Source organism: Mastigoproctus giganteus, chromosome 8 (assembly GCF_048544385.1).
Source record: "Mastigoproctus giganteus isolate SK-2022 chromosome 8, ASM4854438v1, whole genome shotgun sequence".
NCBI classification, from domain to species: Eukaryota; Metazoa; Arthropoda; class Arachnida; order Uropygi; family Thelyphonidae; genus Mastigoproctus; species Mastigoproctus giganteus.
In genome coordinates, this window is record NC_143582.1 from 81,160,254 (window position 1) to 81,175,980 (window position 15,727).

Below are 15,727 nucleotides of genomic sequence, written 5' to 3' on the forward strand. Positions count from 1 at the left end.
CAAGTTCAGATAGTACTTTCTTCACTGTTAATGGAGAATCAAATATTGACTTGGCAATCTGTAACATAGGGGCAGCTGGTATCATGGATGATTGGCGATTAAGAGCAGATTGGGTCTGCTCTGATCATTGGGCCATTGTATTTTCTGTCAGGAACCTGACAAAACTAGCTCCATCTCAGGAACAGTTACGACGATTTGCTATCGAAAATGGCAAAGTGGGATAGGTTTGATGAACATATTTATGTCCAACTAGGGAATCTGGGCATTCAGTCAGATGTCTGAAGAGAATGCAGTGGACTTACTTTACTACATCTACGAAGCAAAAGAACTGTAATAGGATTCCAGTTAAAAAAGCGCACTACAGTTTCTCAATGATGCGAGGAACTTTAGTGGGCTTTTTTTCAATCCGTGACTCAGTTAGTCACTCTCAGGCACAGATAGCAAGGTATTTTCCCCCAGAAACTTGGGTTTTTTATCCAGCAAACAGGGAAATCGACCAGAGAACACACGCAATTTACAGGCAAAATAAATATATGGGAAGATGTAATCATTTACAGGGGACCCTAATATCATAATTTGTAAGTGTAGTACCACACAGTTGAAACATTACTCCAGGGTTACTGCTTCCCATATGCAGTACTTTACATTTGTTAATGTTAAACTTCCGTTGCCACCTCTTAGCCCACCTGCTCAACTTTTCTAGATCCTGTTGCAGCAGCATACTGTCATTAACAACCCTGCTGACCTTCGTATCATCTGCACACTTGGACATTAAGCCTGATATACCATCATCGATATCATTAATAAATACAGAAAACAATGGACCCAACACTGAACCCTGGGGAACTCCACTAATAACCACAGTCCATGAAGAGCAGTGTCCACTGATTATCACTCTCTGTCTTCTCCCACTCAACCATCCCTTTATCTGTAGCAGCAATTTGCCTCCAATGCCACATTGCTCCAATTTGTGCAGCAGTCTTCCATGTGCAACAGTATCAAAAGCCTTTCTAAGATCCAAATATACGATAACAAAATTATTCTTTGCATCCGGTTCTTTTGTGACCACATAGTATCCAATCAAATTGGTCAGACAAGACTTCCCCTTAACAAACCCATGCTGTGTCGGGGCAGCCATTTATTTGGGACAAATCTTAAAACCCAGAAGCCAATCGAGAAAATAGCCAGGGTTTACTTCGCTTAATTGGGACAAAATGCCGTTTAATCGGGGCAGGAGACCACAGCACTGGAGATTACCGCACAATTGTCTCCGACCGTACCACGTAGTTTGGTCGGATTTCTGGAGGTCACAACCATGAAACAATAAGCAGTCACCTGTTTATTGGGCTTTTCTGTTAGTGCAATCTATCATAAACGGATAGTAAACTCGATCTTATTGAATTTGCGATTATACTGACAGCTGGAATTCTGTGGGTTAATATGGTAAAATGTGTTTACACTTCCATGGAATCTTCAATCACATAAAAAAAAATTATTTTCAGAATCTTCTCTTCATTCCTATTTTTAAAGCTTTGTAACTCATTACTCCGTTCTCACTTGTGCGTATTATGTTACTTGCAATTTGTGTGTGCCGTGTTTTTTGTTATTGATTGCTTATCTTTTTACTGTTTTAAATTTTAACCCCCCACCCACAAATGCCAATGAACAGAAATGTCAACTAGTTTAGTTAGTATGTACATATTACAGTATGTATTAATTATTCCGATTATCACGTAAAATTTGTGCTTAATATATCTTTACTTTTATAGCCTGGGGATAATATTCCTCCTATTTTCGCTAATTAGAATCGCTGTTTAATAGAATTAAAATTCAATTCATAAATGTGATCACAATGACCGGCGCTTACTGCATATTGTATAGTGAACGGTACTTTACTATGGTGAGTTCGTCGTAACGTGATTTGATTGTACAATGAACTAATTGTAAAAGAGGGGGGTTCATTGTATTTTTAACTATTTACGTGAAACTTCGGATAATTGGGGCAGCCTCTTAATCGGGCCAAAATGCACTAGTCCTGATGTGTCCCAAATAACCGGAATCGCCTGTATAACAATGTAGGATTATCTTGTCCAGATGATCCTGCACTGTTTCTTTAGTCAGTGCCTCCATTAATTTTCCTGGAACAGAAGTTAAACTAACAGGTCTGTAATTACTTGTGTCACCCTTTGATACTCCTTTGTGAATTTGGTTCATATTTGCACATCTCCAGTCCATGGGTACCTCCCCTGAGTCCAAGGAAGCTCTCATAATTATGGTTAAGGGTTTGCTTACTACCTTTGCTGCCTCCTTTAATATAACTGGATAGATCCTATCCACCCCAGGTGCCTTTTTTATGTATATCTTCAACAATTTCTCCAATTTGCTCTCAGTTATTACAAAATCATTTAGCTCACTGCCAGAGTTTAATTCACCTCTAGCATTCCCTCTCCCTGAATAACTCCTCACGTGTGAATGTAGATACAAAATGCTCATTTAGTTTGTTAGCTACCTGAGCAGGATCATCAACAATTGGACCATCGATATCAAGTGAACCAATCTGATTCATCCCCTTCCTTCTAGAGTCTACATAAGTAAAGAACTCTTTGCTGTTTTTCTTTCTTTCTTTTTTTTTTTTTTTATATGTAAACCACAAACACGAGAGGTATTAGAACCTATAGTTCTTAGTACCGTGCTTGGGTTGGAGGTTGAGAAGACGAAAGAAGATATTTGTTGACACTGGACTTGAATTTCTGTAGACTGCAATTTTCAGGAAATACGTATGAAGGAAGGTTGTTCCAGAAAACGGCAGTTGAATGAATAAACGAGGAAGATGAGAAGTTAGTTCTGTGAGTTTGGAGTTAGACAGTAAATGGATGTTGGATGGTGGCGGCACATGTTCGGACAGTTTTGAAAGAGAGAGTGGGAATTATAGAAGCCAATTCAGAAGAACAGTGCCCATGAAAGTATCTGTAGAAGAGGCATGCAGCAGAAACAGTATGTCTATGAGACAGCGAGTGGAGAGTCTCTGTTAGAGATGAATCATTAATTAACCTAACTGCCCTCTTCTGAATGGAATCAAGAAGCCTGAGAGAGGTTTTGGGGGCACCACCCCAGTTGTGGGAACAATATTCCACCCTTTGCCAAAAATTTCTCGTAATCTGCCTTTGCCAGCCTAACTTCCTTTGTGACTTGGTTAATTTATATGTATCCCATGCATTTTTCTTCTCTGCCACACGTCTCATTAGTTCATCTGACATCCATTTAGACATAAACCTTGAACAATATTGCTTAGTTGGTATGAAAAGTCTAGTAGCTTCCAAGATTAATTCTTTGAATTCTTCCCATTTTGAATTTGCTGTTGGTAACATCATCAGTTGGTCCCACCGTATAGAATTTAAATACTGTCTCAGACCACCATAGTCACCTTTACGAAAGCAAAAACCCTTCCCTTTACCGCTGATGGTAGTTATCTCTTTGAGAAAATCCCACTTCAGCACACCGTGATCACTGCCACCTAGTGGTTCCTTTACCGGCAGATTAATACACGAAGAATCACTACTGATAATCTGATCAAGAATATTGCTCCCTCTAGTTGCCTCCCAAACATGCTGCTGAAGAAAACAAAAATCCAATAAATCCACAAAAGCCTTGCTAGTGTGAGTGACCAACCCACAAATTCCAGTCAATATCTAAGAAATTAAAATCCCCCATTATAAGACATTCAGATTTACTGGCCCACTATATTTCTCTGTACAGTTCTTTATTATACTCAGAATCATTAGGCCTGTAATGCACTCCTACTCTCAATTTTGCTTTTACAGTGCTTATGTCAACACCAAACTGACTTGACACTGCAGTGTCCAGCCATGTCAACTGGCTGTACTTCCTTGGATTTTGTGTTTCTTAACTAATAGCATAACCCTCCTCCCTTTGTATCCTTCCTGTACACATTGTACTCCCAAATTCCATTTCTGCATTCCTTATATCTGTGTGACATGCACCTGTTCCTATTCTTAGCTACCCCAACACAGCTCATGTATTTACTTGTACCACAGTGATTCCCAGCAGTCTCTGAAATCCCCTGCACCTTGTTTTCCAGGCTGCTGCTCATTTCAATAGAAGCAGTGCAAGAATCACTTTTCACCTCTGCCAGTGGCTACTGTTAATCTATTAGTCCATGTATCCCCCCAAGCTAGCAGTTTTCCGACCCACCTAACACTGCCTCGATAGCATCAGCAAATATTTTTGCACCATTTCTATTTAAGTGTATTCCATCCCTGTAGTCTCTCCTGTTAACAAGCACAGACCAGCTATCCCTTGAGCGTTGCACAATCCCTCTAGGACCAAAGTGATTGACAAGGCTCTCATCATAAACTCACTCCTATCGTGTCTTGGCAGAATTGTAGACACTTTCAAATTCAAACCTAACACTCGCCTTTTTTTTTCAACATTGACCTGTACTTGTTAAGTTATTCTGTCGGTCTCCTACTCTTAATATCATTAGTGCCGACGTGCAGAACAATAACACCTTTAATGGTTTTGAAAGTAAAATTTGGAACTGCTTCGTCTGAACTATTTTCATGATACAATCTATATTCACTGAATTAGAATTGTCCTAGGTTGCTATTTCCGTCAGTTCTTCTTTTGTGAAACCTTGTTTCATTAGCAATTCACAAACATTCTGGCCAGACATGTATTCAGAAGCTTCTTCACCAATAGAATGGGCTAGCTTCCAATATGTCAGAATTCATTCTCCACAGGTGGAATGAGATTTTCTGTTATGACCATTTCTGGCCACATAGCTTTCCAGCAAGCATTTAGTGTAGAAGATCGGATTTCTGTAACTGCCAAGGAAATGATTTTAGCCCAATTTAATATTGTGAAATTTCTCCAATATTGGCTGACTGTACATACAGTTGGAATCTGAAACCAAATTATCCAAAACTGCTTGAAAAGTTCTTTGTATGTAATAAGTCTTAACAGTTGATATTGCACCTTGGTCTAATGGCTGGACTGCAAAAGTTATGTTAGGCAGTAATATGTAGGTTAGTGCAAATGCATCATTTTAACATAGCTATCTACCAAAGTAGTTAAATTAATTAATTAACTTGGCATTGTTTTGGTTATATCTCATATTGTGACTGCCTTCACAACGAGTTGCCATAGTATTTGTACTACCTCGAATAAATAACACTTCACCAGTGGAGAAGGCTATTGTTATTTATTCTCAGCAGATACCACCACCCAGAAGGCACCGTTTCAAAACTTGTTGGCTTCTCTTCGGTGGGTGGGTGGGCAGGTACCCTGGTGTTGCAATAGTGACAACCCAGTTATGAAGTATAACTTCACACTATGAGAGATGCCTGATGGTGCATAGTGATATAGACTATAAAGTATTTAAGGGCAAAGGCCTCATGCTACGAGATAGAATGACTAATATGTAGGTTAGTGCAAATGCATCATTTTAACATAGCTATCTACCAAAGTAGTTAATTATGCATTTGCATCATTAACTACTTTAGTAGATAACCTACATATTAGTCATTCTACCTCGTAGCATGAGGCCTTTGCCCTTAAATACTTTATAGTCTATATCACTATGCCCCATCAGGCATCTCTCATAGTGTGAAGTTATACTTCATAACTGGGTTGTCACTATTGCAACACCAGGGTACCTGCCTACCCACTGAAAAGAAGCCAACAAGCCTTGAAATGGTGCCGTCTGGGTAGTGGTATCCGCTGAGAATAAATAATAATAGCCTTCTCCACTGATGAAGCGTTATTTATTCGAGGTAGTACAGTACCATGGCAACTCGTTGTGAAGGCAGTCACAATATGAGATATAACCAAAACAATGCCAAGTTAATTAATTAATTTAACTACTTTGGTAGATAGCTATGTTAAAATGATGCATTTGCACTAACCTACATATTAGTTATTCTACCTCATAGCATGAGGCCTTTGCCCTTAAATACTTTATAGTTAGGCAGTAAATAAACTACCTGAACATTCATATGGCTTAAGTCTTGCAGATGCCTTGGAGCATTGGTTTGACTGTAGATGATTATTCTCAGATAGCTGCCAAACTAAATGAGCATTTTGCATCTACATTCACACATGAGGAGTTATTCAAGGAGGAGAAGGACAGATGTTTATCAAACTAACAGGGAGTTTAATAACTTTGTAATAACTGAGAGCAAAGTGGAGGAAAAATTGTTGAAATTAAACATAAGAAAGGCACCTGGGGTAGATGGCTCTATCCAGTTATATTAAAGGAGGTGGCAAAGGAAGTAAGTAAACACTCAGCCATAATTATGAGAGCTTCCTTGGACTCATGAGAGGTATCCATGGACTGGAGACGTGCAAATGTATCTCCAATTCACAAATGAGGAACAAAGAGTAACACAAGTAATTACAGAACTATTAGTTTGACTTCTGTTCCAGGGAAAATAATTGAGTCACTGGTTAAAGCAGCACTGCAGGATTATATAGACAAGAGAGCAGTAATAATTCAGACACAGCATGGGTTGGACAAGGGGAAGTCTTGTCTGACCAATCAAATTGGTCAGACAAGACTTCCCCTGATACTATTGCACATTATTGTGCAATTATTGCACACACTTTTGATACTATTGCACATTATTATTATTAGCCATATGGTGCAAGGAAGCCTGAGGCTTATGCAGCACCAGCCAAAAAAAATTTTTGAGTTACCCTGAGTGAGAAAGAGAGAGAAAATAGAAGGGAATCACCAAGAAAGAGAAGAATGATGATATCCTGCCTGAGGACCCTGGGTGTGCCGAGCCCATACTCACCAGATGTGAGCCCATGAGGTTATTAGCATTAGTAGAGGCATATGATGCAAGAAAGCAAGCTTATGCAGCATCAGCCAAAAAAAACCTTCCATTTCACCCCTCCGTTCGTTCGAAATACCTGTCCAGCTGAGCCTTAAATTTATTTAGGCTATCAACTTCCACAACAAGGGATGGAAGTCTGTTCCACCAAACAACTACCCGCTGGCTAAAGGCAAATTTCCGCACATCTATCCTACATCTGTCTTTCCTCAATTTGAATTTATGCCCTCTCAGGTGATTATTCTGAGCAAGAGGAAGAATCCCATCAGCATTGAGCATGCTCAAACCATTCAAGGCTTCATACACCTCTATCAGATCACCTCGCTGGTGCCTAGTCTCCAGACACTGTAATTTGCAAAACTTAAGCCTTTCTTCATAAGAGCAACCCTTCATTCCGTTCACTAACCTTGTTGCCCTTCTCTGTACTCGTTCGAGCAGCTCTACATCCTTCTTGAAATGAGGCCTCCAGACCTGTATACAGTACTCAAGGTGCGGCCTGACCATTGTCTTATACAAAGGGAATAATCACCTCCCTATCCCTGCTAGAAAAATTCCTGTATATCATTGATAAGACACCATCAGCTACTCTTGCAGCCCGTCTGCACTGTTCAGAGAACTTTACAACTGCCTGCACAATTACCCCCAGGTCCTTTTCATTCTCTGCCACTGTCAGTGTAGTACCACAGAGTTGATACGTGGTTCTGGGGTTGCTGTTTCCCATATGTAGTACTTTACATTTGTCAATGTTAAACTTCATTTGCCACCTTTCAGCGCATCTGCTCAACCTTTCCAGATCCTGTTGCAGCAGCATAGCGTCAGTAGCGTCCTTAACAACCCTGCCAACCTTTGTATCGTCTGCAAACTTGGACATTAAGCTTGATATACCATCATCAATATTATTTAATTTATGAATACAGAAAACAACAATGGACCCAACACTGAACCCTGAGGGACTCCACTAATAACATTTGTGCACGATGAGCAGTGTCCATTAATTACCACTCTCTGTCTTCTGCCACTCAACCATCCCTTTATCCATAGCAAAAATTTCCCACCAATGCCACACTGCTCCAATTTGTGCAGCAGTCTTCCATTTGCAACAGTATCAAAAGCCTTTCTAAAATCCAAATATATAATATCAAAGTTATTCCCTGCATCCAATTCTTTTGTGACTACATCATAGTATCCAATCAAATTGGTCAGGCAAGACCTTCCCTTAACAAATCCATGCTGTGTCTGAGCTATAACTGAATTCTTGTCAAGATGATCCTGTAGTGCTTCTTTAACCAGTGCCCCCATTAATTTTCCTGGAACAGAAGTTAAACTCACAGGTCTATAATTACTTGTGTGAGCCTTTGATCCTCCTTTGTGAATTGGGGTTACATTTGCAAATCTCCAGTCTGTGAGTACCTCCCCTGAGTTCAAGGAAGCTCTCATAATTATGGCTAATGGATTGCTTACTTCCTTTGCTGCCTCCTTTAATATAACTGGATAGATCCCATCCACCCCAGGTGCCTTTCTTGTATTTATCTTCAACAATTTCTCCTCCACTTTACTCTCAATTATTACAAGATCATCTAGCTCACTGCCAGTGTTTACTTCATCTATGGCATTCCCCTTCCTGAATAACTCCTGTGTGAATGTAGATGCAAAATATTGATTTAGTTTGTTAGCTACCTGAGCAGGATCACGAACAATTGAACCACTGATATCAAGTGGACCAATCTGATTCATCCCCTTCCTTCTAGAGTTTACATAAGTAAAGAACTCCTTGCTGTTTTTCTTTGCATCCCTTGCCAAATATTTCTCGTAATCTGCCTTCGCCTGCCTAACCTGCTTCGTAACTTGGTTACAAATCAACTTGTATCTATCATAGGCTTCTGTGTCACGTGTTAATTTGTAACTTGCCCCCATTGTTATACAATACAGAACACACATAACATAAGTCCCGAAGTTCATAGCGTAAGGTTTAACGTAAAACTAAATAGTGAAATACGTAGCACACTATTAGAAATATTTGAGATTACTATAGTATTATCATATTAAATTTCATTGGTAATTAAATTATAATTAAACAGAATCATGACCCAGACTAGAGCAGCAAAGCAGCAAGCACAAAGTAGCAGTAGTACTGGATAATTAAATCGCGTTTGAAAAGTAAAAGGTATACTTACCTAATTGGTATTATGTATTTTAAAGTAACAACAACAATTGCCACTTCTAAAGGTAATTACTAATAAAAAATTACAGCATACAATACAAGAGTCGGCTATTGCAAATTATAAACAAAGCCCAGCATCCGACAATTTGATTTCAATGCCAGCAGCAAATGTTTGATACGCTGTCACAGAAGGTTCTTGTATTACTCATCCATGCCTTTGGTATATGTTCGTAATTGCTACATAGTATCTAACAGTAAAAACATGCTTTTACTTTGTTGGCAGCTTCAACTGACTAAGCAGCACTCCATCAACCACGTAAAACCATGTCTTCTGACTATGATAATAAAAAATGGTTGCAATTTTTTGATCATGTAAAAGCAAAACTGTGTTATTCGAGTATTGTGTTAATTGAGGGTTACCTCTATATCAGTATCATTAATAAATATTAAAAACAGTAAGAGGGCCCAAAACTGACTCCTGTGATAACCTGTTCATCATATAAGTCCATAAAGGATTGTAGTCATTTATGATTATTCTGTCTCCTACCAATTATTGTTCAAATTTCTACAAAAGTAATATATGTGGTAACAGTATCAAAGCCTACTGATATGGTACTACACATAATGATATATAAGTATAAGATGTTACAATTAATCTCTGCATCAAGTTCTTTTGGGATGACTTCATAGTAACTAATCAGATTGGTCAGGCATAATATCCACTTAGCAAATCAGTGAGTGGTTGCCTTACGGCTCCAATCCTAACAAGGTAACCTTACATTATTCTTTTAACTATTGACTCCATTATTTTCCCTGGTAAAAGTCTGAAGTTATCCACTTCATCCTTTGAACCACTCTTGTGAATAGGGGATACTTTATCTCCAATCTGTCAAGACTTTCTCTGAATGCAGGGATGATCTCAGAATTAGTGCCAAACCAGATACATTTAATAAATGAAGATATTCTATCAAGCCCAGTACAGTGTTCACTTTTTTTTTTTTTTAACCCCATACGAGAGGTATTAGAACCTATAGTACAGGGTTGTTAAAATTAAAGTATCCCTATGTAGAGGGCTATAGAACGAGTTCTAAGGCTCTTACTGAAGAGAAATTTGGACAACAGGTACAATAAAGAATGCGTTCGTCATTTATTGGTGAAAAAAAAATTATTTACAAAATTTGTTCTATATGGCACATAACTATCTTAGTTATGATTACGCAAATAACTAACATTATTTGCATAATCATAAGTTATTGCCACAGCGCCACTACTCAACTCTACTGTACTGTATAAAAGCAAAGCAGTCTCTTCAAAATCATACAGTAGATGTTTGCCTGCACTACAGCAGCAATGCCAACAACACTGCAGGAAAAGGCACTATTAGTGAAGCTGTACTATCAGAACAGCAAAAATGCAACTGCACCTATCAGAGAATTCCGACGTCAGAAGCACATAAGGTGAGGACCTATGGCTGTTTGTGCTGTCTGCAAAATGATTTCGAAATTTGAAGCGACAGGACATCTTGGTGTTCAACCAGGTAGAGGTCGAAAACGAGTGGACTCCACTCGCATTGAAGATGTGGCTATGGCTGTCGTTGTTGTTATTTGGTTTTTAGGAGCATTAGCAACTAAGGCCATATTGCTCCGGGATATGCGGTGGTCATTCCCTGACCTATCCGCATCCTTCGTATTTGGTGGTGACGGGCTCGAACCCCGGTCTAATCAAAAGCTTGTGCTACACACTGCTGCTCCTTCCCACCTGGCTAGGGAGGCGCCTATGGCTGTTGTAGATTTATCAAGTCAATCTCCATGTGGTAGCGCAAATGTGCCAGCTGTTTCTCGTAAAGTGGGCATGCCGTATTCCACAGTAAGGCTAGTAATGCATCAGGTGCTGCGGTACTATTCTTACAAAATGTACATGCTACAGCAGCTAAAGCATGGTGATGCAGATATTCGTTTCACATACGCACTTCAGTTTCAGGGGCAAATGACAGTGGATATCACTTGGCCGTGGAACATCCTTTGGAGTGATGAAGCCCAATTCTGCTGAAATGGAGAAGTGAATACGCATTCGGGCAAAAGAAAACGCTCGAGTTATTTTGGAGTCTCGTTGCATTCTCCAAAAAAAGTGACAGTGTGGTGTGGATTTATGGCCAAATTCATGATTGGGTCACATTTTTTTGAACAGGTAACACCGACCCCAGCACCTGTTCCATCAGTGGACAGCGATATTATGAAATGTTGTCAAATTTTCCAATACCAGAGCTGCAACAACGTGGGTGCCTTCAGAATGCCATATCCATGCAAGATGGTGTGCCACCCCACATCCACCGTTGTGTCCAAAGATTGCTAAGGTAACATTTTACAGACAAACGGGTCATCAGCCGTTGTTTCCTGACATCTTATCCACCCCGATTACCGAACCTCACCCCATGCGACTTCTGGTTGTGGTGGTTTTTTGAAGAACCAGGTGTATCGGGAAGGATGTCAAACTCTGGAAGATCTGAAGGATAGCATTAGACGTCATGTGCTGGCTATTCCAGTTGACATGTTACGTTCTACTGTAGAAAATGCTGTTCTTCGAACGGAAACTGTTGTTGACCAAAATGGAGGACACATTGAACAATTGTAGAATCTTCAAGTAAAGTTTCTTTACTTGAAGATTCTCACTAAGAGACAGCAGTATTCTTGATCTGGTTATCAGCAGTGATTTGTAATGAGTCAATGCTGATAACGAGATCAAGAATACTTCTGTTTCTTTTCTGCCTAAAATACTGGAGTAAAAAAGATGCTGTTTCTTTTTGCATCTCTAAAATGTTGGAGTAAAAAAGCAGTCTTCCTAGAAATCCAGAAATATTCTGATACTGAGTGAGCTGCCAACGCATGAGTTCCAATCAATATCTGGAAAGTGAACCTACCAATTCTGCTGGCCCAAGTACTGCTTCAATCTCATCAAATTGATTTAGTGGCACTGTTTTAGAATTGTTGTACTTCTTAATCAAAGGCATACCTCTCCCACCATCATGTTTTTCCTTTATACACACACATTATAATTGCTATTTTAATATTATGCAACCCCAATAAAAGAATGATGCCATATTTCATTCTTTAGTTATACCTCTAATGTCAGCACTTTAGCATTAGTAGAGGCACACGATGCAAGAAAGAAAGCTCATACAGCATCAGCCAAAAAAAAACTTGATGGTTTAATCAATACTTCAACCTCATCAAATTCATTTACTGTACTTCTAGCATTAATGTATAAACATGTAAATGTGTGCCTGAGTTTTCAGTAACCTTTACATCAGGCATGTCAAACTGACAGGCTGCATGCAAGCCTTTGACATTTGTAATAGTGGCATACGATGCAAGAAAGCAAGTGTATGAGCTTATATAGCATCATCCAAAAAAAAAAAAAAATTTCATACAACCATTCCCTCTAAAAGTTTGTCCAATTCCACCTTGAATTTATTTAAACTATCAACTTCCACAATGACGGATGGAAATTTGTTCCAGCAATTAACCACACGCTGGCTAAAGGCAAACTTCTGCACATCTATTCTACAACTGTCTTTCCTCAATTTGAATTTATGCCCCCTTAGGTTGATAATCTAAGAACGCTGAATTCCATCAGAATTCAGCGTGCTCAACCCATTCAAGGCCTTATACACCTCAATCAGACTACCTCACAGGTGTCTAGTCTCCAGCCGCTGCAATTTGCAGAACTTAAGCCTCTCTTGGTAAGAGAACCCCCCTTGTTCTCCTCACCAATCTTGTTGCCCTTCTCTGTACTCACTCAGGCAACTCTACATCCTTCCTAAAATGAGACCTCAAGACCTGTACGCAGTACTCAAGGCATGGCCATCTTCATTTCCCTGCTAGCAAAATTCCTGTATATCACTGACACAACTCCATGGCCTGCTCTTGCAGCCTGTCTGCATTGCTCAGAAAACATCATATCTGACTGCACAATTACAACCAGGTCTTTTTCATTTTCTACCACCCTAAGTGTAGTACTACACAGTTGGTATGTTCCTCTGGGGTTACTTCTACTCATAGGCAGTACTTTGCATTTGTCAATGTTAAACTTTCATTTGCCACTTCTCAGTCCATCTTCCCAAATTTTCTAGATCCTGTTGCAGTAGCACACTGCCATTACTGTCATTAACACTGTTGTGCAGCCTCCCGAAGAGTTGTCAACATTCACAGGCTAAAAGGGTTCAACCTAAAAGAAAATGAGAAATAGTGATGATACTTAAGGAGATACAGTAACATGAAGTTTAAATAATATTCATGACTGATAATAATTTTAGGGCAGAAAGCCTCAAACTATGACATTAGTTAGTACATTTGCATCATTACTACATAATTGAATTTTTTGGAAAAACTATATTGGTATCCTTATTGTAACATCTCATATTGTAAAATCCTTCACAAGTTGCCCTCCTTATACTTCAAATAAGTAATGCTTCTTCATTAGAGAAGATTACTATCGGTACAAACTTCGGTTTGCCCAAAAAATTCAACTATGTAGTAATGAAGCAAATGCACTAATTAATGTCACAGTTTGAGGTTTTCTGCCCTAAAATACTGTTATTCTAAGATGCACACCTTTTGGCATCTCTCATATTGTGTAAATAAATCACAACTGGGTTGTCAACCCCTATACCTCTGGGCACTTACATGTTCACTAATGAGAAGCCAAATAGCTTTGAAGAAGTACTGTCTGAGTTGTGATACTCAACTGAAAATAAGTAACAGTAGTATTTTCAATGTGGAAGCATTACTTATTTGAAGTATAAGGAGGGCAACTTGTTGTGAAGGGTTTCACAATATGATGTGATACTATGAAAAATTCAACTATGTAGTAATAATGCAAATGCATTAACTAATGTCACAAATAAAATTGATAACTTATACAACCTATCATGGAATCACACATTTCAAGCAGAAGGAAATATGTGAAAGTATTCAATATATTGTCCTAGTAATGCCACAAGTGTGATGTGTGTACAATTCTGTGGTCTGAAACCCACCAAGAACAATTTGTGTAACCCAAACACACTTTTGGGTCTGACATCACTAATTACATAGTTCATGTAATTGCTAATTCAATGTGGGTCCTCATCAGGCCCTGTAATCTCCAACTGCTATTCAAGCTAGCTAATTCACCTCTATATATGGGTGTGATTAAACTGTAAAATCTTTCAACGTAATACTTTTTCCTACCCAACTAACACTACTTTAACAGCATCTGCAAACATTTATGATGCAACATGGCTTAAGCTGCTGATGCGCCTAAAACCTTTTAACAATCAAGCAATCAGTAATACAACACCATTACTGTTCATATCATGTGATTTAAAGTAGGTAATAAGCCAATTTACAGGGTGATAAAAGCCTTCTATCTGTTGTTGTGGAAGTTGACAGCTTAAATAAATTTAAGGCTGAACTAGACAAATATTTGGAGTGACCGGATGGGTGAAATGGGAAGGGGTTTTTTTTTGCTGATGCTGTATAAGCTTGCTTTCTTGCATCATATGCTTCAACTAATGCTCTTCCATCCGTTCTAATCAAGGTATTGATCTCTTAAAAAAAAAAAAGAAAAAGAAAAAAAAAAGTCCGTTCCATTAACAACACACATTTAACGAATTCGTTTTTTTGTTAAAAAAGTACACTATTAAATGTGTATTTACATGGGGGAGGGAAAAAAAAAAACGGAATTTCCTCCATCACAAAGCGACTGGTCACACAATCATCTCCAAGTAAAAGAATCTGAAAAAGATTTAGTTTAGTTTAGTTTATTTAATTCTATCTGCATGTCGCTGCATTCATATTAACACGTCCCTAATGTTAATACCTGATCATCCCAACTTCCAGTGAATAGCATTTCATCTGCAACATTTACAATTGAGCTTTCGCCACCCGGCCGCCACCGGACTTTGCTTATTTTCTTTTGAACATATTGAACCATCAAATCAGTCATAATTTAAACCCTTATATTACAGTAAAATAAATATCCAATTAATATAAAAACAAAAGAAAAAAAATATATATATATAACAAACGATTTACACAGTAACAACACGCGCACAACTTTTTAAAATTTAACGCCGGCTTCGAACGACACCACACAAAACCAGCAATCGACAAAAACACAAACAATAGAAAGAAATAAAAAAAAAAAAAAATATATATATATATATATATATATAATAAATAAGTGAAAGCTGGTAATTTTTAGAATTTACATGACGTAAAGAAAATGCTCTGTCAAAATTCTTCTTCTTCTTAAAGAAGAGTGTTTCCATTTACAATGGGTTTCCTCAGCCTACAAGTTATTTCTTGTTAGGAATTTTTTCCCGCCATAAAGTGCGGTTCAAGGTGTCTTGGTCGGTTAAGCCTCGGGCTGTCGTGCACTCCCGTACTCCATCCATCCATGTCCTCCTAGGTCTTCCTCTTCTCCTTCTTCCAGGAGGTATCCATTCCAGGATAGCCTTTGGATATCTGTTTTCTTGCATTCGTTTTACATGTCCATACCATGTTAGACGCTTTTCTTTGATGGTGTCAATAATAGTCTTTTTCACTTCCATTTTTTCCCTTATGTCTTCATTCCGTTTTCTGTCTCTTCTAGAAGTTCCTGCTGAGCGTCTCCAAAAATCCATTTCTGTGGAGAGCAATTTGTTTTCCGCTCGCCTATTCAATGTCCAGGT

General features: G+C 38.6%; 1 protein-coding gene across 1 annotated transcript in view; it reads right to left on the reverse strand.

The window, feature by feature from the left end:
• Positions 1–15,004, reverse strand: part of Nup43 (nucleoporin 43) — a 67,204-nt gene extending 52,200 nt beyond the window's left edge. The window contains exon 1 of the mRNA XM_090380281.1: positions 14,875–15,004. Coding sequence (XP_090236407.1) covers positions 14,875–15,000 — 126 coding nt within the window. The 5' untranslated portion in view covers positions 15,001–15,004. The remainder of the gene's footprint in view (positions 1–14,874) is intronic.
• Positions 15,005–15,727: the final 723 nt, after the last annotated feature.